Here is a 25,813-nt window from a genome sequence, read left to right as displayed (position 1 = left end):
ACATCTCGTTTGAAGTTCAATTCAGTTCATATAACAAACTATTTTTCCAGAACCACCATTTGAAGTATTGACCCTTTGCGGTCGTATTAAATTTGGGCATGGGTGTCGTACTGGTCGGAATTATTTTTCCTTGAAAAAGCAGTGATAAATACAAGATTATGAAAAATAAACATTGTTTTCATTTTTTTTTCTAAACTATGTAGGTGTGTTAACTTAACAATGTGTTTTGATGTGGTGCTTTATATAAAAATTATATTTTATAATTCGTCTTCGTGTGAAATCTTCCGAAACCATCTCCAAGAGTACATCACATGAAGTATAATCAACACATAATTTTAGTTTTATTATCCGTTGAATATGAGACACTTTTTTCATTGATGTAATAAATGTGTAATTAATGCCAGCAATGTGTATCCGGAAAGATCAGTACTTTTCTCTTTTAACAAACAAAGGTTTGTTTACATGAGATTATTCAGATTACATAATACACTTATGCAAACAATTAATTTGCACTTTAAAAACAACTAGTTCAACATAATTTGAACCAGTAGTCACTCAAATAATGCCTTCTGTGGTCCGAGATTTTCAGAACTTTTCGTTTTAGAAGAACAAAGATTTTGTAGCTCGAGACACTTATGCGATTATTCAAATAACATGAGACACTTATGTAAACAGTAGTTCTGATACTTATGAACAATCTTTTCCATCACAACGAAGTGTTACAATGGCTAGATTCTGCTGTTATGATTTTTGTCCCACAATCCTATGCAATCAACACACTGTGCGTTGTCTTGTGTGGGTGACTACTTTGTTTGATACTGAGTTATCTATTACTCATAGGAGCACCGTATTGATCCGTGAACAGGTTCACTAGACATCAAGCTTTGTTTAGGAAAAGCGTAAATTGATACTTGGTTGAGTAAAATATAAGATTAGCATGGTTTTTTGCTGTGGTGGCTGAGAGCAGACAAACGACCACAAAGAGTTAAATGAGCTACAAAAACACAATTCGACAGCAATTGTCCCGAATTATCAAAGTCCTGCGTCAAGCTTTCGTCTGCGCCATGAGATTCTGGCCATGTTATAAAGATGTCAAGCCAAAATAAATAAATAAACAGTTTGATCCTATAATGAAAATTGCTCGCACATTTCGCCTCCCACTGCATACCACCCTCAGACTAACGGGAAGGGAAAGGAAAAAAACCCGCCACTAAATAGTTGAACTGTTTCCCCTTTTGCAGGAGAACCGAACGGCAGCCAGCGGCAGCCAGCATCACCCAAGGCATCGGGAACGAAACATATGCTCCACTAGACGCTCTATCAACGACTATCCATCCGCAGCGGTGAATCTATGTTAATGACGACTAGTGATCATGAAAACAGCGATGATGTAGAACGCGAATTCGCGAAGTGCGCATATCAACAACCCTGCAACCGACAACTCCAGCTGCAGCAGCATCAGCAGCAAGTGGCATCGCTGCACTTGTGCGCTGTGTTTGTGTGAACACAGGAATTATATGCGAATCAGCAGCGAGTGGCAGAACCAGTTTTCCTCCGTTGCATTATCAATTTTCTTCTCGCGTCCGCGTGTGTGCTTTGAGATATTTTATCTTGCCAAATAATAAACGTCTTGTGTTTAACTCGCGTACATTTGTGTTCCGTCCCGGGAGTTCGCTGCAGTGTTGTTTGTGCTAATGTACGCGTGAGTGGTCTTTGTTTGATATCGTCTCGTAGCTTTGCTGTGGAAAAAACAGACCACGATAAATGACCGATCGAAAATTGCCAATTAGCTTGTCGGACCACAGCGAGTTCGGAATCAATCACGGCGTTGGCACCACCATCATCGGAGGTGCCAGCAGTGTTGGCTTCGGCGTAGGTGTCGGCCTACCGGGAATCGGAATCAGCAGAACTTTGGTTGCGTCTGTGCCCGGAGGGGGAAGCAATGGGAATGTGAACAACAAACATGCCATCACGCGTCTTAAACACGCCAACTCCGTAAGTAATCGTTATTTGCGCCATTGTTTGCAATATCTGTGTACTGCTGTTTCCAATGAATATATGTCATATGACTGGAACAACTTTTCGATACAAATAGTGCAAGCTGCTGGCTGAACTAAACTGATGTTAAAATATTTAAATACGCGTCTCAGCATCACCATCACCCCGCCGTCAAAGCGGCCATTGTGCGGTATATTTGTGCGCTTGAAAGCCATCCACTATAGACCGTAGCAGCCTCCGGCACTGCAAGTGACATAGAATTCCAGAAATGCTTTCAACTGCGCGCTCACAGTCTTATACATTTATTGCATTTATGTTTGTGATGATTTCAGCGTTTATACATGGGCGTCTGAGCACTTATTATATGTTTCACTCGTGTAAAGCTCGTGATATGCAATCCACATTATTGGCAAAACATATGCGCAACTGTTTATTAATGACTGAAAAATTTGTTCAGAGGAAGATCATTGAATGATTATTGTAATGTATATAGATTTGCTGCTCTCTGGCGTCAGTTTTTCTAATGACACTATTTTCTCTACAGGACGAATAACTCTTTCAACAAGAGGTAAAATAGTAAGGGTTTTGAAAGATTTCTAACATGCTACGGATATGCTACTAAAGAGATTCGTCATTCGCATGCGGAGTTCCCTTCACTTACACACAAATGCGCTCCTATATCGGCGATAGTGGTTTCATGCTTCCAGTTAAAATTATTCTGAAATTACAGAGTCTTTCAGATTAAACGCTCACAGAACAAATTTCAATAACATCTACAAAAGTGAACCGACTTTTATTTTAAAAAAACGAAAATAAAGTTTATTTTAGGACATTTTCGGTGTGACCACCCCTTTTTTCGATAACGCGTTTTAAACGATGAACAAAATTCTTCATTCTCAACTCTAATATTACGACTTCGATGTTGTTGAAATTCCGATTTATTTCTTCTTCAAGTTCTTCCAAATTTTGTGGCTTATTGACATAGTAACGGTCCTTCACGTACCCCCATAGGAAGTAATTGACGACGAGAAATGTTGAATTCATTAAGGCTTCGGTTGCTCGAGGAATAATATTTCACTAAAAATACACGTTCTTGTAAATTACAAGAACATCTTGACACTAAAAACCGATCAGGCCGAGAGTAGCCGAATATTATCGTCCCGAAGTGGGGAATGCAGTGTTACCATCGTCGGAGCGAAATTTTGTTTTAAGGAGCTATTCGATTTTTTTTGCGTGAGCGAAATTCTTTCACTGATGGTTCGAGGATTTACGGATCCACTGGTTTTAGTATCCTTAAGGAACATCACATTATGTTCCATGAACTCGGAGACCCCCGTCCCTCGATCACTATGTTATTTTCTTGGATAGTCTAAGCAGTATACAAGCCATTCAGGTTTTCGAATCACTTTCATTAGGGTTCCTTTCCGTTGCTATTCTATTCTTGGTAACGAGGAAGCGGACTCACTCGCAATGATTGGTAGAATGTAAGGCACATTGCAAAATGGCGTATCGAGAATTCTTCTCACAGGGTGGCAACTCAACCAGGAAAACCGGGAAAAACAGGAAATAGTCAGGATTTTTTTTCACCAGGAATTTTCATTCAAAATATGAATTTTAAATATTTAATATTCTCAATTATTTAATTAATATTTTTAATATATAATAATTAAAAATATTATATATTTTTAATTATTATTTAAATGTAGTATGTATGTATGTACTTGTATGTGTTATATACATTGATCTTCAATCAGATAGTCAACGGAGTTCTCGTCTGCACTTGAGTCCCGTCTAGATTTAGAGTCTTTAGTCGACGCAAATTTGATTTTTTATCTTTCCACATACACAACCATAAAAAGTACACCATTTCTTTTGATTAATTTATAATTCAGACTGCTGAAAAACGTGGGTATTAAGAAATTAATTACTGAAAATAATAAAAAATAATAAAAATGAAAATAGTCGCTGCCAAAGAAGATACATCGAAAATCGTAGTCGTGGGTACAGTACAAAACAACTGTAATTTGTCCATTTCCAGTGAAGCGCAAAGTACAGACACGAGTCAGGTCAGGTCAGGACACTTCCGCCCGGGTGCGAAAGCTCCAATTGACGCCACTGGGCTATAGTCAATAGTTATATTAACAAACATGCAGGTGACAACTTTGCCCCACTGATCAATTTACCCCCACTACCCATACGGTATTGCGCCATACTTTTTGAGTGTAGCCGAGTGGTTTACATGAAAATTGTAAGGATATCGGTATCGGAGTCGTCGAAACGCAAACACTCCTATACTCGTGCATTGGTCTGTCAGACCGAGAAATCAATAATTCGTTCATTTCTCCGAAAATATCAACACTACGACTTTGCGATTCTCTCTAGCATCGTTATTCGTAGTTCGTCATCGTTCAGCGTATCGCATGTGTTGGTACAAAGGGGACGTGTGCCACTTTTTTAACACTTTCGGTCTGACACACCGACGCGAGTATAAGAGTAACTTTTTTGGACAAGTGCCTTTTTTCATGTTCTAGAATATTATTGAATGAAATGTATAAATTAATGTTAGTGGCGTGGAATATTTGTTGAATATAATGCATAAAATCATTACCGAACTATTATTATTTGAATTCAGTCCCTTTTGTAACTGGATTGAACGGTTCCTTATATTAACTATTCGTCGATATATTCGTCGTTAGATTCATACGTTCAAAAGCAAAATATAAATGTTTCACTTTCGTATAGTTATTCGCTGAATATAATGGTCATACATATACACAATTGTGAAAGAATTTCACTTGTGGAAGAATTGTAAACAGTAAACAATTCGGTGGCTTATGGTAATTTTTAACAGTTACAGTTTCGCGAGTACAGGTTAAATAAGGTTTCTCAAAAGCAACAGATGGATGTTAACTTCAGTTACTGGAATTTAACGAAGAGACCGGTGGAATCCAGGTACATTGGCTCAGTTTTTCTAAGCTCAACGCCTGCACTGGACTTGATCGATGGATTGATGGAATGTTTTGAAGCCAAACCTAGTTTAAGCGGATCAACTCAGCATTCACGGTCCCCATGCTAATTGGAGAGTAATGAAGCAGTTGAATGAAGAAATCCTTGAAATCCGAGGCAGCCAAAACTACGAGCTAACGAATATAGGTAACGGTTTGCATGTTGTGCACAATTCATTCAAAGAAGGAAAATTGTTGAATTCCTCCTGTGCTTCTACAGCCTGTTCAAGAACATTCCGTTAAGATTTGCGGAGTACTCTTCAACTACTGGTCGGCAAAGTTTCCCCTTAAGTTTTGTGCAGTTAGATGGATCGAAAATCAACCGGTGGCAGAAATAGCCCTGCCGTTCCTTAAAACCTACGTAGCCGCAGTCTAAGCACAAAAAGAACGTAAGTACAAAGATACACATCCATATTTCCGTAAGAACTTGGCTGCTGTTATCACAACCAGTACCTTTAAAGTAGTGTTGAGGATAAATTGCTTGGGGGCTAAACTAAGGTTTTTCTTTACATCAGCTGCTGCAGTTCAACCATTTTTGACGAGCCTATGTCACCTTTCCTTTAGGAAATCCGCCATTAACTATCGTCGGAAAGAAGAACGTTTGGACATCTTGTGGGTGGAGGAACTCATAGGCATAGCGGAAAAAGAATATACAAACTTGTTTGACTTTGTCAAAGGGATCCTCATTCTGTCACAGGGCAATACTACATTGGAGCGTGGTTTCTCCGTAAACAAAGTAAACAAAATGTTCGGTTGTAAACCAAAATGATTGATAATCATTTTGATAATGAATTGATCTTGTTTTGCAAACCTGAGAGAGTTTGCATGTATATCAAAAACCATAGATTTTATTTTTAATTTACCAGGAAAACCGGAAAAAAACTCGGGAGATTTTCCATGATTCCTTCGTATTTCCACTTATGAAATACGATTTATGATTTTCTTTGCTGTATAGTGGGTTTTCCGAGTATATTCCGAGCTATTTCCTGCAATGTGTTTCCACGAGAATTCATACTTATTATCATTGTACGCGTAACAATATCTATTTCTTACCCCTAACTTGCCATTTTGATAAAAACTTTTTCAAACATTAATGAAAAACAAAAACCAACACTGCCCAAACAGTGGTTAAGTTGAAGTGGAAGGCGTATAGTAACAATAAATTATATCATCACGTGAAAATAACACAAACACGCAGGTTTTTCGATTATTTCGAAGTTAAATTTCGCTGATTGTCCAAAGTTTCGATGGCTATGGTATTGGTAGACTATGTTCGAAAGGCACTCCACCTATTTAAACGACCTACGCGACCAATATTGTGAATTAAAACGGAAGAACTTAGCTGGAAAATGAGCCAAATGAGTGCTTCTCAATTTAAGAACCACAATTCGGTATATACCAAGAGTTGAATAAATATTCCACTCGAAATGTTTTAAACTCAATTCAACAATAACAACAATTTTTTGTTTTCTTTTTCAAAATGTTTGTTTTCAAATTTCGTGTAAATAAAAAATCAGTTTCGACTGACGAACGATTATTCCAGACAAAATAGGCATTCATGCTTCACTAACCAGGAACATTCCGTTTCGCTCGTATATTCGCAACACAACAATTTAAAATCGTGATTTAGGCCGTCACTCTACATACGTATATGCTCTAAACGCAATGTGGGTGCCTCTTTGGTGGGAAAGCCACCGGACAAAATGGAATTTGACCCCACTGACGCCCGCTATTCATTACGGGTTTCGATTAAATTGTGGCTTTCATCATTTAATACGTATTGATGAGTTGCTTCTGCACGAATAATCTGCTTTGTTCGATTGATACATCCTCGCGAGCGTGAGGTGCACTGATTGATAATCGACCGATCGAAACGATAAAATAGCCTTTGGGTGTTGGCTCGGCTGAATTTATACAATTATCAATTTCTCTCGCGTTATTTTCTTCTCCGTCGATATGGAAGGATATTTAAAGTAAAGCGTTTGAAAGAGAAAGGCAATATCGGAAGCGTAGAATTTACACATAATTTCCACAATTTCTCTTTTGCATCATATTCAGTTTACACCGATACCATCCAAGTGCTTCTCATAACCATCCCACCGATGAAGATCGATCCCGAAATTCCCGTTTCAAAAGATGATTATTGATTCGAGTGGAAAATTCTATTTTAGTTACACGTTATGCTTCCGTATAGGCGTAGGCATAATAATCAGTGACTGTGGTTAAATGATTTCGTGCATCAAACTCAATAATTCCACATATCATCCACGGAACCACCAGTTGCCCAGGGTTCGTTGATTGGCATATGAAAGAAATACTCTAAACTTTAAGAAAAATATCGGAAAAGGTGATATTGAAATAAGAAGATAAAATTATTTTAAACGTATAAGTTTATTACTACTGATCTACGAACAGTGCATCACTGATTTAAATAGTTTTAGGACAGTGCTCCGTTTCAATAAGCGTTGTATCAGTTATTATTTTGTTGCCCTATATTTAAGACTCTCTCTACAGCTACAGCTTTCAAAAGTGCATTTATCATGTGGCGGCTTCCTATTAAGGTACTGAATTTATCCAATTGTGCTCGACAAATTTTAGCATTAATAGAGGCTTGTTTTCTTCATGATTCTCAGGAACTCATCTTGGTTCACCTCGCCGTCCCCGTCGCGATCCGCTTCGTCAATCATTTCCTGCAGTTCCTCGTCAGTCAAATTCTCCCCCAACTCTTTGGCCACACGCTTGAGATTTTTGAATGAAATCGTTCCCGTTTCGTCATCATCGAACAGGCGGAACGCCTTCAGGATCTCCTCCTTCGAATCTTTCTCGGCCATTTTGACCGTCATCAGCGACAGGAAGTCCTCGAAAGATATCTTCCCGGTACCATCCTTGTCGATTTCGGCGATCATCTTTTTGATTTCTTCCTTTTTCGGTTCGAACCCCAACGCACGGATGGCAACTTTCAGCTCTTTCGTGTCAATCATACCGGTCCCTTCGGAATCGAATAAATCGAACGCTTCCTTGATGTCCTGTCGTTGCTCATCCGAAAGCTCAAATTTGGGGCCCGATTTTTTCCTACCCGTCGTTGCGGTCTGCCCTGAGACGGCTGTGGATGATTTTTTGGAGACCGTTGACACAGAACCACCAATGCTTGATGCCTGAAAACGGGGACAAGTTTAATACACAAATATGAATAAAATTCTGTTTTTGTTGCTGTTGCTCATGGAGCTCAATTCCACCAATCAAAAGATATTGCACAATCGATCTCGAAACATTTTCACGGTCTCGAGACGGGGCGGAATGGTTAAAATGAAAAGTGAAACGATAAACGTAATAATAAAAAGTCAAGGCCCGCGAAGGATCAAAAACGGAAAATGTGTGCTTCGCAAAGATGGCCAATTGATAACATATTTATTATCAATTTGCACAAAAATATGCTACCTGATTTTCACTTTTTCGACTGGACTATATTGGCTACTAGTTGATCCGCTTGAGAAAATATGTTTTTCACAGTCTTAAAGTCTTACCATATTGTCACTCGCTACTCTCGCTGAATTTATCCTATCCACAACTGTATTATTCGCTGTTGGAGTAAAACCTGATTTGTTTCTTGTTGCTATAGTTCCTGATCGGTATGATAGCGAAAAAAATGTTTGGTTAATCCGGAATGGCTCTCGATTCAAAGAGGGAGAAGAATTTGCCCACAAAAATAATGACTTGTTTTAGGAATGTTTCGATCGACACATTTCTTGCTCCGTAAAACAGAAACTGTTTATTCTTTGGAAATTGTGCTTTTTATTGACCTCTGAGTACGCGTGAGTTATAATTTACACTTTCACTTGCCAAAAAGAGGTGAACCGAACGTAGCAACAAATTTTTAACTATCCAGCAGGAACAAACATGAAGATATGCTGCAAGTCTGAGAAAAGTTTTGACATCTGCTGCGACGCACGATGTCACTAACACTGCTGAGCGAGGTGCCAGAATTTATGCAGCTGGATTGTTTGCACACACCCACAACCACACGGTACGTTTCCCGGTAAACACGTTATGTCAATGATAGTGAGCTTTTAGTACAATGTGGGAGAGCTTATTGGAGCACGAATCTGTTGCTTTGCTTGTTCTAAACATCAGCGAATTTTATTTGTAAACAATCGAACGTAGGAGCGAACATGAAGAAAACCGAGAAAACCCCATAACGGTTATCTTAGTGCTACGGTAATGAACATTAACTCGCTCTTACTTTGTATCAACTCGATTGCGGATGTTGGTAAATATTATGTTAATTTGTGCTATCAATTGAATTATTCACTTTGGAAATTACTAGATGAATTTCTTATTAAGTTCTTTACTTTTTTTGTATACTTGTATATGTACGATGACTCGTTTATATGTAAGGTAAGTGGGGGTAATTTGGACCCCTTTGGCAAATCGCCTAATATTTCCAAATCAACACGGTCTAAATAAAAAAAGGCACATTGTACTACACTTGTTATCTCTCAATCAATAATGTTTAATCATTATATCAAGCTTCAAACTACCAAATATATTATACAATAAAAGAGATAATTTTTGGGCAATATAATTTTATTTGGAATGATTTTGATCATGTGTGTGTTTCATAAAAAAATTCAAACAATGTCAATGTCAAACAATGATTTACATGAAAATAGTGTTTTCGAAAAAAAAGTTATGTCAAATGTCTGAAAATTGCATGAAACGTCGAGATCGACTGTCATCTCGAAATTTTTTCTTTATCAAAAATCGACCAGGAAAACGTATGGTTTAGGGTGCCAATGAAAATGATCATTTCGATTTTTCATATGGAACTTCGTGCGAAATGTTGATTTACACGATGAAATACCCAATGCAAAATTTTAGATTGGCGAAAAAGTATTCCATTATTTTCTTGGTAGGCGGCTTTAGTGATCAATATCTCGCGTAACATCGATCATACAATTTCAAAAAAACAATCTTGCTGTATTTTTGTTTGTTCCATTCAGTTGTCAATTACAAGTTGTTAACAATGGACGTCAATAAAAAGAAAATTCGGTACATTTTACACTTTTTCTTTTATAAAGGCGAAAATGCAAGCCAGGCCGCTGAAATTGTGTTAATGATACTGTAACAGTAAAATACGTGCAATTTATTTCCTCCAATTTCGTTTTTTTTTGCCAGACTTGTCTCACTTCTTAACTAGGCAAACCTAGCCAGAATTTTCACCTGCCCCCGGGCTTCTGAAAGCCAAAGCAGGACTAGGCTCTGCGGAATGCACGTATCTGCATGCTCGTGCTGTTTTAGTCCTGACCAAGGAATTGTCGGACAATCGCGCAGGTGCTAAGGATGACCGACTTTTGGATGCCGGCTAATTCCTTCTCCATTTTCAACAACATTGCAAGGTTTCGCTGAGATCAAATCATTGCACATAAATTTATTGGACTTCAAGTGACACAAAAATTGAACACATAGAACCATTTTTAAAACATAATTCAACAAAAAAAAAATTGCTGTTTGCTCGCTGGACCAAATGGTAAGGATGTCCTCGGACCATGGCTCCAGCCCTGAGGAGAGGAAGCCATGCCATTAAAGATGCCGAAGTGTTCTTATTTCCCTTCATCTTGGAGGGGAAGGAAAAAGGATCTTCTTGGCTGATCCATTGTTGAGACACTATATCTTGAATAATAGTTCGGCATCTTTTAAGTAGTATAAATACGCTGCTACTCTCGCTCAAAACATCTCGTATACATCCGCTGATTCCATGAAGATTTCGCAGATCATCATATTTCGGGTAATCACACAGGAAGTGTTCGACGGAGTCGTAAACTTGACAGTGGTCGCAGAGTAGATGGAAAGGTCCTCTGTTGAATCCATGGGAAACCGAGCAGTGACCGATGTTCAGTCTGGACAGGATTTGCTGTTCTCTCATTCTTTTCTCGTCTTTTCTGGCACTCGGCGAATCGGAGACGACCAACAACGGCTTGGAAGATGAAATTGTGGTTGCCTCGATGTGGTTGCAAACGAGTACCACCTTTTTCTTGCATTGTAAAACTTCCCGAGTGCTAAGAAATTGGGATCAAGAGAAGAAGAGTTATGAAGCTATATTTAGAATGGCAACAAATTTTACAATAAAATGGTGCATATTTGACCAGAATCGGACAATTCCTAGGATTTCCTTGGGCTCCAGAATAACTTTATCAAGGTGTTGAAGTCTGCGTCTTGTTAGACCTCCGCAGTTACAGTGCAATTGTTCCGAGGTTTCGCTTTCGGCATTACAAAAAGCGACAAATATCTTGCACTAAACCTATGTTTTTAAGATGATATTTACTCGGACAGTGTCCTGTTACAAGACCAGTGAATGTGCTGAAGTCTTTCTTATTAATGCTCAGCAGTTGTTGAGTAATTTTAATACTCGGCGTGATAAATTTTGTTGCCTGTTTAAGTTTTACAGCCATCCAATTGGATGTCATATCCCGGTCTTCCCATTTCTTCAGCTCACTTTTCAACACACAGTCAGAACGTCCAGTGAATGGTGATTTTGAGCCGTTCCTGGCAAATTCATCTGCTCGCTCGTTGCCCTCTATACCGCAAAGCTCAGGAATCCAGTACAGTTGTAACGAACTTATCTGATTTAATTGCTGTAAAAGGAAAATGCATTCCCAGACAATTTTTGAAGAGCATTTGAAAGTATTCACAGCTTTAAGTGCCGCTTGACTATCTGAGAATATGTGGATGTTAGCATGTCTATATTTTTTTTTGAGGCAGAAATTTGAACATTCTATTATTGCAGTTATTTCTGCCTGAAAATTGTTGACCAGTTTCCCATAGCCACAGAGATTTTTGTTCTGGGCACATACACTCCGGCACCTGTTCTGATTCCCATTTTCGACCCATCAGTGTAGAACATGATTGAACCATTACGAACGTTGGGACCACCTTCATCCCATACTGAACGAGAATGTTCGATCACTCTGTATGGAATGTCATAATTAGTCCTAGGTTCCATCCAATCACTGTTCATCTCTGAGGCTGGTCCAATGGATGAGAGATTCATGATGCTCAAATGACCAGTTTTGTCCCCGTTTAATTATTTTTTTCCATCTTTTAATGTTTAGAGCGCCTTTTTAGCCTTTAGCTGAATATATTGGTTCAATTGGCCTTTGAAGTGCTTCGCATTGCTCCAGTAATTGCAACGCATGCTAGTGGATGGAGTTTGTTTAGTTTTTTTATAGCTACAGTGTAGACCCACATAACCATTTTTGGTTTAAGGCCCCATGTTCTTCCTATCATTTTAGAGCATGCCCATAGGGCTGTTGGCCTTGCTGATTATGGAATCTAAGTACGCATTCCAGTTTAGTTTAGCATCTAGGATAACCCCTAGATATTTCACTGAAGTGCTGCTTTTTATTTCCTCTTCCCCAAGATTTAAAGACTGCAGATGCTGTTTTCTCTTTTTAGTGAAATGAATAATTGTTGTTTTTGAGGGATTTATGCTCAAACCTTCTGTGTTAATGGTATCAAGATTATGTAAAGTTTAAGGCCATCTGCATTCTGCTCGATATCACGTCGTTGAACTTGCCACGTACCATTATGACTAGATCATCGGCCAAGCCCACATTGTATATGACTTTGATTTGATCTCACTTTATATGCGACGAGTTATACGATTTAATGTTTGCTGGGAACAGATAAAAAGTTCAATAACTCTGTCATTGTTGAAAATCGAACATATGCATAGAAGGATTTTTTTTCATCAAATATGATCCTTTATCGCCTTCTCAAAGAATTCAGATTTTTTATGTGAGAAAGGTATTTTTTTGACATTGAGGGGATGAATAAAAAAATAAATTCTTTTTTTATATTCAAGAAACATAAAATATATGTATATAAAACAATTTAAAAATTGCTTTGACTCAGTTATATTCAGGATTCGATTATATACAGTGAAAAAAAAATTGGAGACTGTGTATAATCGAGTTCGCCCTATATAAAAAATAGTACCACATACCCAGAAATCTCTAACACATTGAAACTATTTCAACTGCATTTTTCAGTTAACTACCGGAATTCCACCGGAGTTGTACGACAGAGGCAATCGTCTATCGCATTCAAGCGATATCAGCCAGGCGGACACGATGACGTCCGTTACGAGCTCCTCGCTCGATTCCGATGAGGTTGATCTCTCCGGATTGGTGGAATCCGTGGTGGATTCTGATGAGGAGGATATTGCCGAAAGTATTGATGTGAGTATTCTTTTTTAACATTCTAATGCAAAACGAATCAATATTTTTTCGCCTTGCATCTGTTCACATTTTTCCTTCTTCTACAAACAGAGTTTGAGTGTCCGTGATACCGTACGGGAATGTTTGGAGAAGGATCCGAGCGATCGTACGGTGGATGACATCGATATACTGCTAGAGTTCACTCAAAAATTGAAGGCGTTCACCAACATGACATTCGCCGTGAGGCGGGCCCTCTGCTCGGTTATGGTGTTCGCCGTGGTCGAGAAGGCGGGGACCATCGTTATGAACGATGGGGAGGAACTGGACTCGTGGAGTGTGCTGATCAACGGGCACGTAGAGATTGAGCACGCCAACGGGGAGATCGAATATCTGCACATAGGAGATAGTTTTGGCATTATGCCGACGATGGATAAACTGTATCACCGGGGCATCATGAGGACTAAGTGTGATGATTGTCAGTTTGTGTGTATCACTCAGACGGATTACTATCGGATACAGCATCAGGGTGAGGATAATATTAGGAAAATTGAGGAAGATGGACAGGTCGTTATGGTGACGGAGCTGAGAAACAGTACGGGGGAAAACGGGTCTCGGAAGGGTTACGTCGTTATCCGTGGAACAGTGGATCGGTTAACTCAGCAGTTGATTGAGGACACCACTTCAACTGATCCGAATTACGTGGAAGATTTTCTGCTAACGTTTCGAACGTTTATTAGTGATCCGATTGAAGTTTCGAAGCAACTTTTGAAATGGTTCAATGTCGACGGGACAGATGACGGGAACGAGCTGTTGGATGCGATGCACCAAGCCTCGGCGAACGATATTTGTGATCGTGTTACCAGAGTGGTTCTTCTCTGGGTGAACAACCATTTTACTGATTTTGACACCGATCCTCAGATGATGGAGTTTCTGGAGATTTTCGAATCGGCTCTGGAGAAAAAGAATATGCTGGAACAGTTGAGGTTATTGCATGTTTACGCTCAACATAACGCAAGGGAACGGAACGTTACTCTGGCTAGAAGTTCCAGAGATGAGAACTTGAATTTTGAAATATCCGGGGGACCAGGAGGCATCTTCATTACACGGGTCGAGCAAAGAACAAAAGCCTACGACGTCGGTTTGAAGAGGGGAGATCAAATATTGGAAGTAAATGGACAGAATTTTGAGCACATAACATGTGCGAGAGCATTGGAGCTGTTGAAAGGAACCACACATTTAAGTATCACGATCAAGAGTAATCTATGGGCGTTCAAGGGAATGCTTTCGAATGCTGACGGGGACTCCGGCAAGCTGAAGATCGATCTGAAAAGAAACTTACGAGCAGATCTATTGCAATCGCAAAAATCGCTCGATTTAGTTGACAAGGCGGGTTTATTGCCAACGCCCCAATTCCTTATCCCGCTGCCGGTGCGGGAGGATTACGGTCGTAAAGATTCGGGAGCCTCCACTCCTTCTTCATCCCACATGAACAACAATAAGGCGAGTTTCATGACACTTGGGGGTAAGAAGCGTCTCCAGAAGGCACTCATCAAGATGAATCTGCTTCCGAAGAATATCGTCTTCCAGGATGATAACATCAACAACAATAGCAACAGCAACAACCACAGCAACCATAGTAACTACGATAGTAGCGACCGGTCCTCGGGAATCAGTGTGAATCTGTCCTCGCAGGCATCTTCCATTTCCACGTCATCCATAACGACGGCCGATTCGGACGAAACGCCACCGACATCGACATATCAGAGCAATCCAGACCTTCGAGAACATCCGCACACACCGGCGAAAACCCTATCGTCAGAGGCAATCATTCCGAAGAGCGGGGCTCTCTACTATGAAGAGATACGAGCGAGCGATTATCCCGAACACATTCTCAAGGTGTATAAGTCGGATCAGACGTGCAAGTATCTTCTGGTACACAAGGAAACAACAGCACATGAAGTTGTCATGTTGGCGTTGCAAGAGTTTGGAATACACGATCCCAGCTCGAATTTCTCGCTCTGTGAAGTAAGCGTTGGAGAGGGTGGAATGATCAAACAGCGGCGGTTGCCGGATCAGCTGCAAAATCTCGCTGAGCGAATCGGGCTAAGTTCCAGATATTATTTGAAAACGAATGGAATTACGGAAACACTGGTACCTGACGATGTCGCGCCGGAATTGATTCGCGAGAGCGCAGTCCATTTTCTGCAACTGAACGCCAACGAATTGGCGATTCAGCTTACGTTGCAGGATTTCTCTATCTTCCGGCAGATCGAGTCAACCGAATACGTTGATGATTTGTTCAGTTTGAAGAGTCGATACGGCAAACCAATGCTCGTGAAGTTTGCTGAGCTAGTCAATAGGGAAATGTTCTGGGTGGTTACAGAAGTGTGCAGCGAGCATAATATGATGCGACGATGCAAAATTATAAAGCAGTTTATAAAAATTGCGCGACATTGCAAGGAATGCAAGAATTTTAATAGCTTATTTGCGATAATAAGTGGGCTAGGACATGCGGCAGTGTCGAGGCTGAGGCAATCGTGGGAAAAGTTACCTTCCAAATATCAGAAGCTGTTCAATGACCTACAAGAGCTTATGGATCCTTCTAGGAATATGTCCAAATATCGCCAACTCATTCAAACAGAACTTAACGCTCAGCATCCGGTAATTCCATTCTACCCGGTGGTGAAGAAAGATCTTACCTTCATTCACTTGGGTAATGATTCGAAAATTGACAGTCTCATTAATTTCGAAAAGCTTCGTATGATTTCCAAGGAAGTTCGCACCTTGCTGCAAATGTGCAATTCTCCGTATGATATTCTAACCATGTTGGAATTGAAATGTCAACCACCAAGCTCAGCAATGGTTGCCCTGAATCAGATGTCGGTTCCATCGAGCGGCAACTTGATGATGCCTCCCCCGCCAGCAATCCACAGTCATACCGTCAAACGGAGGAAGAAATCAACGGCTGCTCCTAACCCGAAGAAAATGTTCGAAGAAGCCCAGATGGTACGGAGGGTAAAGGCTTACCTGAACAATATGAAAGTCATCACCGACGAAGATGAACTGCATAAGCTCTCTCTAGAGTGTGAGCAGCAGGGAGGAAGCACACCGAATAATGTTCAGGTGAGAAAACGATATCCTTCACCAACCCTTTCTACAACTTCGAGTACTAGCTCCACTAGCGAAGGAAAGAAAGGAGCCCTCGGTCTTGGAATGAGTAATCTGTCGATAGGTAGCTCTGGCAGTGGCAATAGTGGACCGCCAAAATTTGGAGCCGCCTCACCACAGGCTGTAAAAAAGCTACTATCACTTTCAGAACAAACCAAAACTAGACCGCACCAACCACGACATCCATCGGTGGGAGCGGTTTTACCGCCCCCGTTGAACAACATTCATCATCATAGTCAACTAGGACATCATAACAATTTATCCCATTATCACCATTCTCATCATACGCCGTATCATCATCACGCCGGTATTTCGATCAGTCCTTCGCACGCTTCGAGCGGTGGCCAGTGCTGCATTGGCAGTAGCACTGGTGCTGGCGTCGGACTACCTCACCAATATCCGAATACTCATCCGAGCTATGCGGTTTCCAGCGGAATTCATTTATCCAACATGCTTCCCAATCCACCAAATTATAACACGACAATGTCAATGTACCCGAACGGACGGCCCTGCATTATGTCCAGTCGAATAATGGAAAGCTCGGTGGATGCCACTAGTCAACTTCCGCCACCGATGGAACTACCGCCGGAAAGCAGCTCATTTCGTAGCCCACCAAATTATGGTAAGTCGCAATATGATGTTATTCATTGTGTGTGTGTATATATCAAACACCCTTCTGAATCATCTTCTCTTCGCACAGCGCAAGCAACTCATCGTCGCATAACTGGCAATAGCACTGTCATATCCGCCTACCCTACACCACATCAAAACTTTGGCTCATCCTCACGCATTATCGCCGCCGTAGGCATATCTCCCATCACACCCAACTATGTCCCCCCGTGCGTTAATTCCATATCACCCATGTATACAGCTAACACGGGCGCTGGTAGCACCAACGTAACTGGATCCAATAGCAATATTCCACCCGCGATCCCGGCACGAATGCATGAATCTCATACGATCGATGCGGCGCAGTCGAACCCACCGTTGCCAGCGAGTATAGATCTTTCCGTAGAGAGTAGTTCGGTGACAGTGATCAGTAACGCAGCACCCGGTGAGTTTCTTCAATTTTGCGTATACATTGTTCATAGTTATATCTTCGTTGTTGCATGATTGTTTAGCTCCATTTGGAGAAATAAAAAATTATATATTCCCATTAATCTTTTATGAATGAATGTCGTTTGCTTGTCATATTCTTTAGTTCTCGAGTTCTTTGAAAATCTCTGTTACTGCAAAGAGTTTCAATGATTTTTAATTTAGAGCTGTTCCACCGCAAATAACGATTGCTTTTCATATTTTGTTTTTGTATTTTTTTATTTGGCTCAAATTTTTCAGACGCATATTTTGCATCATCGGTTTGTCATCTCGACTCTAGCCTTACTTTTGAGAAGTGCCTAAGCAAAAATTGATTGAAAATTTTCAAAAAATAAAACCCAGAAATAGTTGGTTTGACTTGGTGGCTTCCGCAATGTTTTAGGTTATTATTTAGACTATGTTGCAACAGACAACTAATGAAGATTATTCCCCAGTGCGCCAAATATGAAAAATTATGAACAAAAAGTAATTTTTTTTAAAGTTTTAAATTAAAAAAAAAATTACTGAAAGTACGCATAATTTGCGGTTAAAAAGGTGAGATACAGTGATTTGAAAATAAAATTGGCTGAAAATTCTCAACTTTTGATCTTTTTCGAATTTTTATTATTTAATTGGAATCTATTTAAATTTTTAAATAAAATTATCTGAAAGTTCTCTACTGTTGATCGTTTTCGAATGTTTTTCGAGTCTTTTCAACCTAGAAGTGAATTTTCCTGATTTTGATGATTTTCGAATGCTTGAATTAATTAAAGTGAAGGTGGAAGAATGCCACAATTGGCTACAACAATGACGCTCACTTCTTCCATTTCCCTCCCTCCTTTCATTTCCCTCCCTCACTCCTCGCCCGAAATTCAATGATTTTGCGAAACAGTGTGTAGAAAATGATCGTTTTCGCACACTTCCCATCAAGTAATATCAACCAGACTCTAATCGATTACCCACAAGATATTAAATTTCCATCTGCTGTTACAAAGTATAATAGAAATCGTCGGAAAACTCGAAAACAGAAAGTTGATTTTCATTTTTCATTTTTCCGCAATGGTTTTGTTTGTATTGGTGAATGCATCGTTATTTTTACGACACTGATGAAAGGCAACATCATGCACTACAATAGATCAAACTAATGGTCGCATTGGTACAATGCTCCTACAGAAGAAAAAAAAAAGGCAACATCATCGAAACAGCTATAAAAATTACTCAATAAAATGTTATTCCTAAGTCATAGCGTTTCATGTCATTACAATTAATAATCTAAAATTGTGTTCATATTTTCACGAACATACGACTCTTCTGGTGGTCAAGCGGCCTCAGTTCTTGCGTCAATTTGATCTTGTAAGTACGTAGACCAAAATCTTTTCGCAAAATTGGCCACAACGAAGTCACAGAGATGCCCAACGCTTGTGAACGACGTGTGAGAGACTGATTTGGGCCATCCTCAATTGATGTACAAGCGGCAGCAATATTCTAGACACACGGGAACATTTTGTACTGTGCCTGTGGATTCAATTTTTTCGCTAGACACTCAATTGTTGATCTGGCAGAACGATTATGACGACCATAATATTGACTTAGCGCGCTTGCGCCATTGACTCCGAATTTATCTGACTCTCTATAATTCAAAAGAAGAATAACATGTAATACGTCTTTCTACACGGCAACGGAAGCAAAAAGATAACTGAATGAAAGCGGAGTTCTACCATTGGTCCGTGGATAGCCAGGGGATTGGATGAAAATATCAAGCACGCGGTTATGCAATTTTACTAGGATGATGAAACCATTCGAACATTGCCTGGTCAGCGTGATTGTGTAACAATTAGGTAGGACGAAAAACGCTTATAACTACCACATTGCTTTTAGGCCGGAGTTCATCTTTTGCTCAACTCCGGTCTAAAAGCTCTATACTCTTAACCATTCACGAAAATGTACCCCACAGCTTAAAAAAACAGCTTTTATAATGAATTAGAAGTATTTACAGATAGTTTGACATGTAAAATTGTAGCAGTAGATTACATTGCACGCCGATGTGAAAATTGCATTGATACAACGTCCTTAGAAAAAACATTATTAGAAGAAATGAATGAAAAATGTGTTGATGAAATTATTTTTGAACAATGGGTCAGATGCGATAGATACGTTCACAAAACACAAGGAGGAGTTTGTTTTCTTTTTCATTCAAAAGCTACAAAAAATAATGCCAAATGATATCATTAAAAGAGAGCAGTCTACTTTTTTGAAAAAAAAATTGTTTGCGGCTGTATATGCGATGCCTTAGGAGGAACAATAAAACGCATGACTACATGGGTTAGTCTAGCTATAGAACGTAAACATCCAATCAAAAATGAAAGAAACTATCAGATTGGGCTCGAAAGGAGAGGATTGCGATCTGATGTAGTGGTATCATCCGTACCTCTCACGTTAAAGGTTACGAGTTCAATTCTCACTCCCGGCATTTTCCGAAATGGAAGTAAAGTGACGAACCATCCAATAGTATTTTTGGATTTTTTAAAAATATATATCTTTTGTGACCATTATTTTTTTCATCTTGACCCCATGTGCGATATACTTCGTTAATTGTCCACTGCAACATATCAAAAAGTAAAAAAGAAAAACACCTTTTTTGAGAAGATTGAATTTGAAGTGTAATTTTCGAAATTAAATAAAAATAAAACATTGCCTATTTTCTCTATATATCCCCATAAAATACGGACCACCCGTTTCTGAGTTATATATTTTTTTGGAAATTCTAGAGCAATTTTTGTTTAGGACCTTCTCAAAAGTAAGACTAGAATCGAAATGGAAAACCAATGATACAAATTGTCCTTTTTAAATTGCAATCGCTCTCTACCTTCCCTTTTGGACCAACTCACTTAATTGTTACTCACTTGTTACTTACAACTGCATGTCTCACGGAAATACACTAGCATGCTGGATGTGAGCACTCGTCATACAACATAAAAACTGATTGACATACGCGCAAATGTCATCTATTTTTCCAGAACTCTGTGTGGAAACCTCCGTGGATGACGATGACTGTGAATCGGTCGAGTGTGACGTTACCGAAACTCTGTCTACCGATGTTTAAGTATTGAACGCAAAAGCTATAACAGGAACGCCATCATTTGCACCTTGCGCGATTGCAAGTCCTGAGGAATATTGATATATTTACAACAGTGGGCAATTGATGAAACCCGCAAAGTTATTCCAAGTCACAGTGTGTATTTATTGTTGCCAATTTTCAATATGCATAGATGTGTTTGATGTGTCCGTTCCAAACTGACCTCCTAAAAATAACGTACAGAACAACACATCCCCAGTGCATTTTGACCTTTTTACACAGTAGAAAACTATAGGAAAGTAAGTTTTACCCCGTGCTCTCTAACAGATTCCCATTCTAAGACTGATGACTGAACGTAGCAAAGATGATAAGGCTCCCCGTTTGAGCGGCCATTGTATACCATATATCACACTTTATTTGTGATTATTTATATAATGAAGAAATTATCAGTTTATTTTGTTTTTTTTTCTTCAATTCAGTTGACGTTTCATGTACTATCCATTCTATAATCTCATATGAAAAGTCCCAAAAATGCATTTTTTTGCTGTAACATGGTTGAAAACAATGTACAATACAAACATTCGTGGCCAAAGGTTTTTGACTCACATAGGCGCTTCTCAGAATTTTTCTTCGAGTTTGTAACGAAGATCGAAAATTCTGTTCTTCATTTATTTATTTATTTATTTACAATGTGCTACATCCCATGAAGAGATTGAATTTTATTCACAACATTGTTCCGTCAATACACTCGTCCCATAGCTGCGGTTCCCCAACTATCGACCGCATCGATTCTTACCAACTCCTGCTCCGGATTCGATGCGTACACCATCTTTGCAGGACTGCTACGACTTCCGTTGATTATGCGTCTTCGAGTTTCACGGCTAAACTAATGCTTTGGCCACGTCGAGCTCGTCGCCGTCGATCACCTCACTACTACCAAGAAGGATTCAGTCCCTCCAGCTAGCATTCATTTATTCTTAGACACATTGATACCAAGCCCATTCAGTACTGATTCGAGTTTCTGTCGATTATATCCACGTCATCGGCGAAGCAGATAAACTGACTGGGACTTGTTGAAAATCGTTCCCCGTATGTTAAAGTGAAGCCGGCTCTCTACACAACACATTCCAGCGCCTCGTTGAAGAGCCGACAGGAGAGTCCATCGTCTTGTCGAAGTCCCCTGTAAGTCTTAAACGATTACGACAGATCGCCTTAGATCTGCACACCGTTCATCGTTGCGTGAATCAGTTTTTCAGCTTCCGGGGACAGCCGTTCTGATCCATGATTCTTTATAGCTGTTGTTGGTCGATGGTATCATATGTGGATTTGAAGTCGACGAAGATGTGGTGCGTATGGCTCTGATATCCGCGGAGGATCTGCCGCGCTCAGGCGCTCAGATGTACAAGACTCGTCTATCAGCATTCGACCAAAATCTCACCGGGGTTGGTTATCCGATCTTCACTATGGTTACTCGTACCCAACCGCGGGGACCGCGGGGATGTGATAATAGGAGTTACTGGACTGGAAGCTAATGGACCACGAAAGGGGTCTCATTTAGGCCTGCAGGTACACGAAGTACCGATGGTACACTTCGTCCAGTCGTTTGCCAACCTGGGGGCAATCTTATATACCTTCGAGTCTCGAAGGGGTTTACGACGAGGATTTTCGTGCTTGTTTTTTGACATCGCTTTGGAAAAGAACAAATTTCGTTTCGCCGATGATATTAACATCGTTGCACGAACTTTCATCAGATTAAAGGTTGAAGCCCGACGATCAAGTCTTGTCATCAGCGCATCGAAAAAAAAGGTACATGAGCACATGAGGATCCAGAGAATATAATGGAAATCTCCCACCACGAGTACAGATTGACTGTGGTCAAATCGAGGTGTACTTAGACATACTGGTGACCACTGACAATGACACCAACAGAGGAGTTCGAAAACACAAAATAGAAGGAAATCGTGCTTATTTTGGATTCGGGAGATGCTCGGAGATCGAATAAAGTTCGTCATCGCATGGAGTCATAACTATCTACGAGACACTAAGACAGACAGTCCCTCCGGTCACAATACCTGAACCACGCTCGCGGAGGACTTTGCTGTTTTTGAACGTAAGGTGTTGCGTATCATCTACGGTGGAATGCAGATGGAAGATGGAACTTCTTGATGGATATCTCCTCTGGCATAGCCCTCATAGTTTTAGGCCTGGGAGATCCATCTTCACGTACGTTTCGTCGTTCATCAGCATGCATCCTTCGTACTTCGTCAAAATTTTGTTGTACAACTTTCGAGCGCGTCTTTTGGCCATCAGATTTTGCTTCAACATCCTGTTTGGTTGCTTGCATGCACGAAAATTACGACATTCTAGCCTGCGGATTCTCCAGATGGTACTTTGGTTAGAGTTGTGTTTTTTTGGCGATGTCGTAGTCCGAGAGTCCCTGGTTTGCCTTAACTGTTCTCAATACCTTCAACTTCTGCTTCGGATCGTAAGTTCACTACCATGCGTCCTCTGATCCTTTCGAACAACAGTTGCACGTTCACGGAAACGTTTCAATACTTCATATCCGGTCAATTTAGCCACCTTCATCGATTTTGCTATTTTAGTATCTAATCACAACGGATTTTTTATGTGGGTGTCCTAAATCAAAATTCTTCCCTCGATTTCTATCCTGCACAACTTTTTCAAAACAAAACTGATCAACGTGAAATTTTACCGTCGCAAGGTACAGGTCAGATACGCCTACTACGACTGCTGCTAGAAAATGAAAAGTGATTCCGAATTTTAATTCAAACCTGGCAAAGGCATGGCTTTGTGACGAGTCGTCTTCTTCGACTATTACGTGCCAACCAAATGACAATCTGGATGATAGCACATTTTTTATTTGGGTCTCCATTGCAAAACCGTGAGTTTCTTTTTTGTTCAAACTGCATGTAAACTTCAGTTTCTCTTTTGAGTTCGGAAGTTATCGCGTTCCTACAGAGCCTCTAATCATAGGCTTAGAACACGAAGGACCATGTTAAGAAATGAATTATCCAAACTTCTGGCCATGATTACAAAAAAATAAACAAATCCATTCAAATTGTGCATTCGCAAATGATACATAATCCCGTCACTTCCCCTGTAACATCCACCCACGATAGGGAACAACATATTACATACATAATTGATAGATGAATATCCATTGATACAGTTGAGGTTTCTTCAAATCAGAAATTTAACTACTTTTAACGAAAAATAAATGTTCAAAGTGAAGCAGGCCATAGATCAAAAAGAATACATTCATATAGACGTGCAGGGTGATTGATTTCTCTGTGACGTATATTATGGTTCAAATCGTCCAAACAGTTTGATGATTTAGCATCTTTTAGAGAAAAGACAGAGTCTTACGGAATAGAATTCTATAGAGACTACGGCCACGGTCCAATAGAATATGGGTGAATACAAGGCTAAGCTTTTTGTTGTCTTTAAAATACTACTTTCCAATGATACTCTTATTACGTATATGCAAAATTAGCAAAATTGCAAACAAAGCTTGCGTTCGGAAGTTTCAAAGCCAAACAAACTAAACGTATAGGATCCTCATCGCTTGCATTAAAAAAATGAACAATTTTCGGATTGCGATAAAAAAAACTACAGAAGATAATTTAATGAGACAAATTTCCCATGAAACATAATTTTATTGACCGTGTTACAAAAATATTTCGACGCCTTGTCCGGTGGTTGGTCGATACTTTCGCCATTTTTGTCGAAAAAATACATGTTGGCATATTTTTCAATTATTTCTTAGCTTGATTTATTAGTTCCTCCTCCTCTATTTTCGCAAAATTGTTGGAGTAGACCCTCCAGGTTTGCCCAGAAATTCGCGATGGGACGCAGCTAGGGGACGTTCGGAGGTTTGGCGGACTCCGAAACAACATCTATCTTCAAGCGGTTCATCTCCTCCAGCGACTTCTTCGCGTTATGGGCGGAGGCCAGATCTGGCCAAAACACACACGCTGGTCCGGATCATATTTTTGGATTAAGGAGGCAACTTCCGGCAGGCACTTTGTGCTATAAATCTCCCCGTTCACCGCAGGTTCCGAACGAAAGAAGAGAGAGCGGCTTTAACATCTCCTTTTCGCTGATGGTTAACCACAGAAGCACCTTCTTTGGGAACTTGGTGTGGGATATGTACTTTACGTCGGAACTTATATCTTTGGTGGGGGACGTAAAGTAGCTGGTTCCCTGCCAGTTACGTCTCGTTGTCCATGACGAACACGACGTTCCGCTTCACCGGAAAAATTCTCGATCATTTTCAGCCTTTGTTTCTGGGTCACAGTTTGCTTTTTCGACACGGCTGATCTTGGCTTATGTTTCCGCATGATGATGTCCATCTCCGCTAGGTATTTTTCCACTGTTTGGCCCGTTGCTCCGATCCCCCGGCCCAAAGCCCGGAAGGATGTAGCCACCTGCTTCTTCTGCTTTAGCTCAGGCTGCAGTTTACGATCGTGTTGTACCGTCGGATGACCGGAACCAGTTTTTTGTTTGAAGCTCCCAATCTTCCCCCGAAGAGCAAGGATGTTATACATATGAAACGGCCGTATTTGGAGGTATGAAAGTACAGTTCAACTGATAGCGATGTCAATTTGTGTTTGAACACTCATGGGTTACTATGATTGACGACGCACAAGTGGTCTCCTCACCATATGTTAAAGTTACCGCATAAAAAATTGGAAAAATTTGTTCATTTTTTAAATGCAAGCGTTATATGGTATAATTTGAAGCAATACTTTCTTTTCTCTGTGCTTTTATACATGCGACCAGCAGAGGTAGCATTCTTCGCCAATTTGAGTTTCATAACGGGGTGTCTAGCATTGAAGGAATCAATCATTCTGTGTCATAGAAGTGATTTATATTCACGCTTTATAAAATCAAAAGCATATAATGAGGAAATACGAGCTCTATATTTAATAATATTTAAAATAATAATATATACTGTTGTTAAGAGATCTCTATGTCTGCCAACTGGGAAAAAAATGAAATATCTATTTATAACACATTTACTATATCATGTTGCACAAAGTGGTGTTTCATTTGTTTCTGTGAAAATTCCCTGATTGAAAAATAAAGTTTCCGAACCGATAACAAATATGGGGAAACATTAATCGATAACATTGGATAGACCTAAAGCTGGTAAGCAACGACAATGATATTCATAAAAGATCTTCTACCATTAGTTAACCATTAGAATATTAAACCTTGGTCCTTGATCGAGGCTTTATCTAACACATCATTTT

General features: G+C 39.9%; 2 protein-coding genes across 12 annotated transcripts in view; one reads left to right on the top strand and one right to left on the bottom strand.

The window, feature by feature from the left end:
* The window catches only part of LOC129780329 (rap guanine nucleotide exchange factor 2), a 41,854-nt gene that overhangs the window by 15,203 nt on the left and 838 nt on the right, over window positions 1-25,813 (top strand). For 5 of the 10 annotated variants that reach the window (XM_055788458.1, XM_055788461.1, XM_055788462.1 and 2 more), the window contains exons 2-6: window positions 1,242-1,995; window positions 13,052-13,240; window positions 13,331-17,009; window positions 17,088-17,441; window positions 20,479-25,800. In XM_055788458.1, the coding sequence (XP_055644433.1) occupies window positions 1,765-1,995; window positions 13,052-13,240; window positions 13,331-17,009; window positions 17,088-17,441; window positions 20,479-20,564 (4,539 nt within the window). In that variant the 5' untranslated portion in view covers window positions 1,242-1,764 and the 3' untranslated portion in view covers window positions 20,565-25,800. Of the gene's footprint in view, window positions 1-1,241; window positions 1,996-13,051; window positions 13,241-13,330; window positions 17,010-17,087; window positions 17,442-20,478; window positions 25,802-25,813 lie in introns of those variants that run through there. The other 5 variants (XR_008743888.1, XM_055788464.1, XM_055788465.1 and 2 more) reach the window with 4 other exon arrangements.
* Window positions 7,376-8,987, bottom strand: LOC129780330 (uncharacterized). Of its 2 annotated transcripts, none has more exons than XM_055788469.1 (3): window positions 8,804-8,987; window positions 8,528-8,625; window positions 7,376-8,158 (listed from the first exon to the last, which is right to left on the bottom strand). In XM_055788469.1, exons 2-3 carry the CDS (start codon window positions 8,528-8,530, stop codon window positions 7,604-7,606), a joined length of 558 nt encoding a protein of 185 aa, XP_055644444.1. In that variant the 5' UTR covers window positions 8,531-8,625; window positions 8,804-8,987; the 3' UTR covers window positions 7,376-7,603. The 2 variants fall into 2 exon arrangements, with proteins under 2 accessions (XP_055644444.1, XP_055644443.1); XM_055788468.1 differs by having other exon boundaries at window positions 8,718-8,944.

Source organism: Toxorhynchites rutilus, chromosome 3 (assembly GCF_029784135.1).
Source record: "Toxorhynchites rutilus septentrionalis strain SRP chromosome 3, ASM2978413v1, whole genome shotgun sequence".
NCBI classification, from domain to species: domain Eukaryota; kingdom Metazoa; phylum Arthropoda; class Insecta; order Diptera; family Culicidae; genus Toxorhynchites; species Toxorhynchites rutilus.
This window is presented reverse-complemented; position numbering and strand designations above follow the sequence as displayed.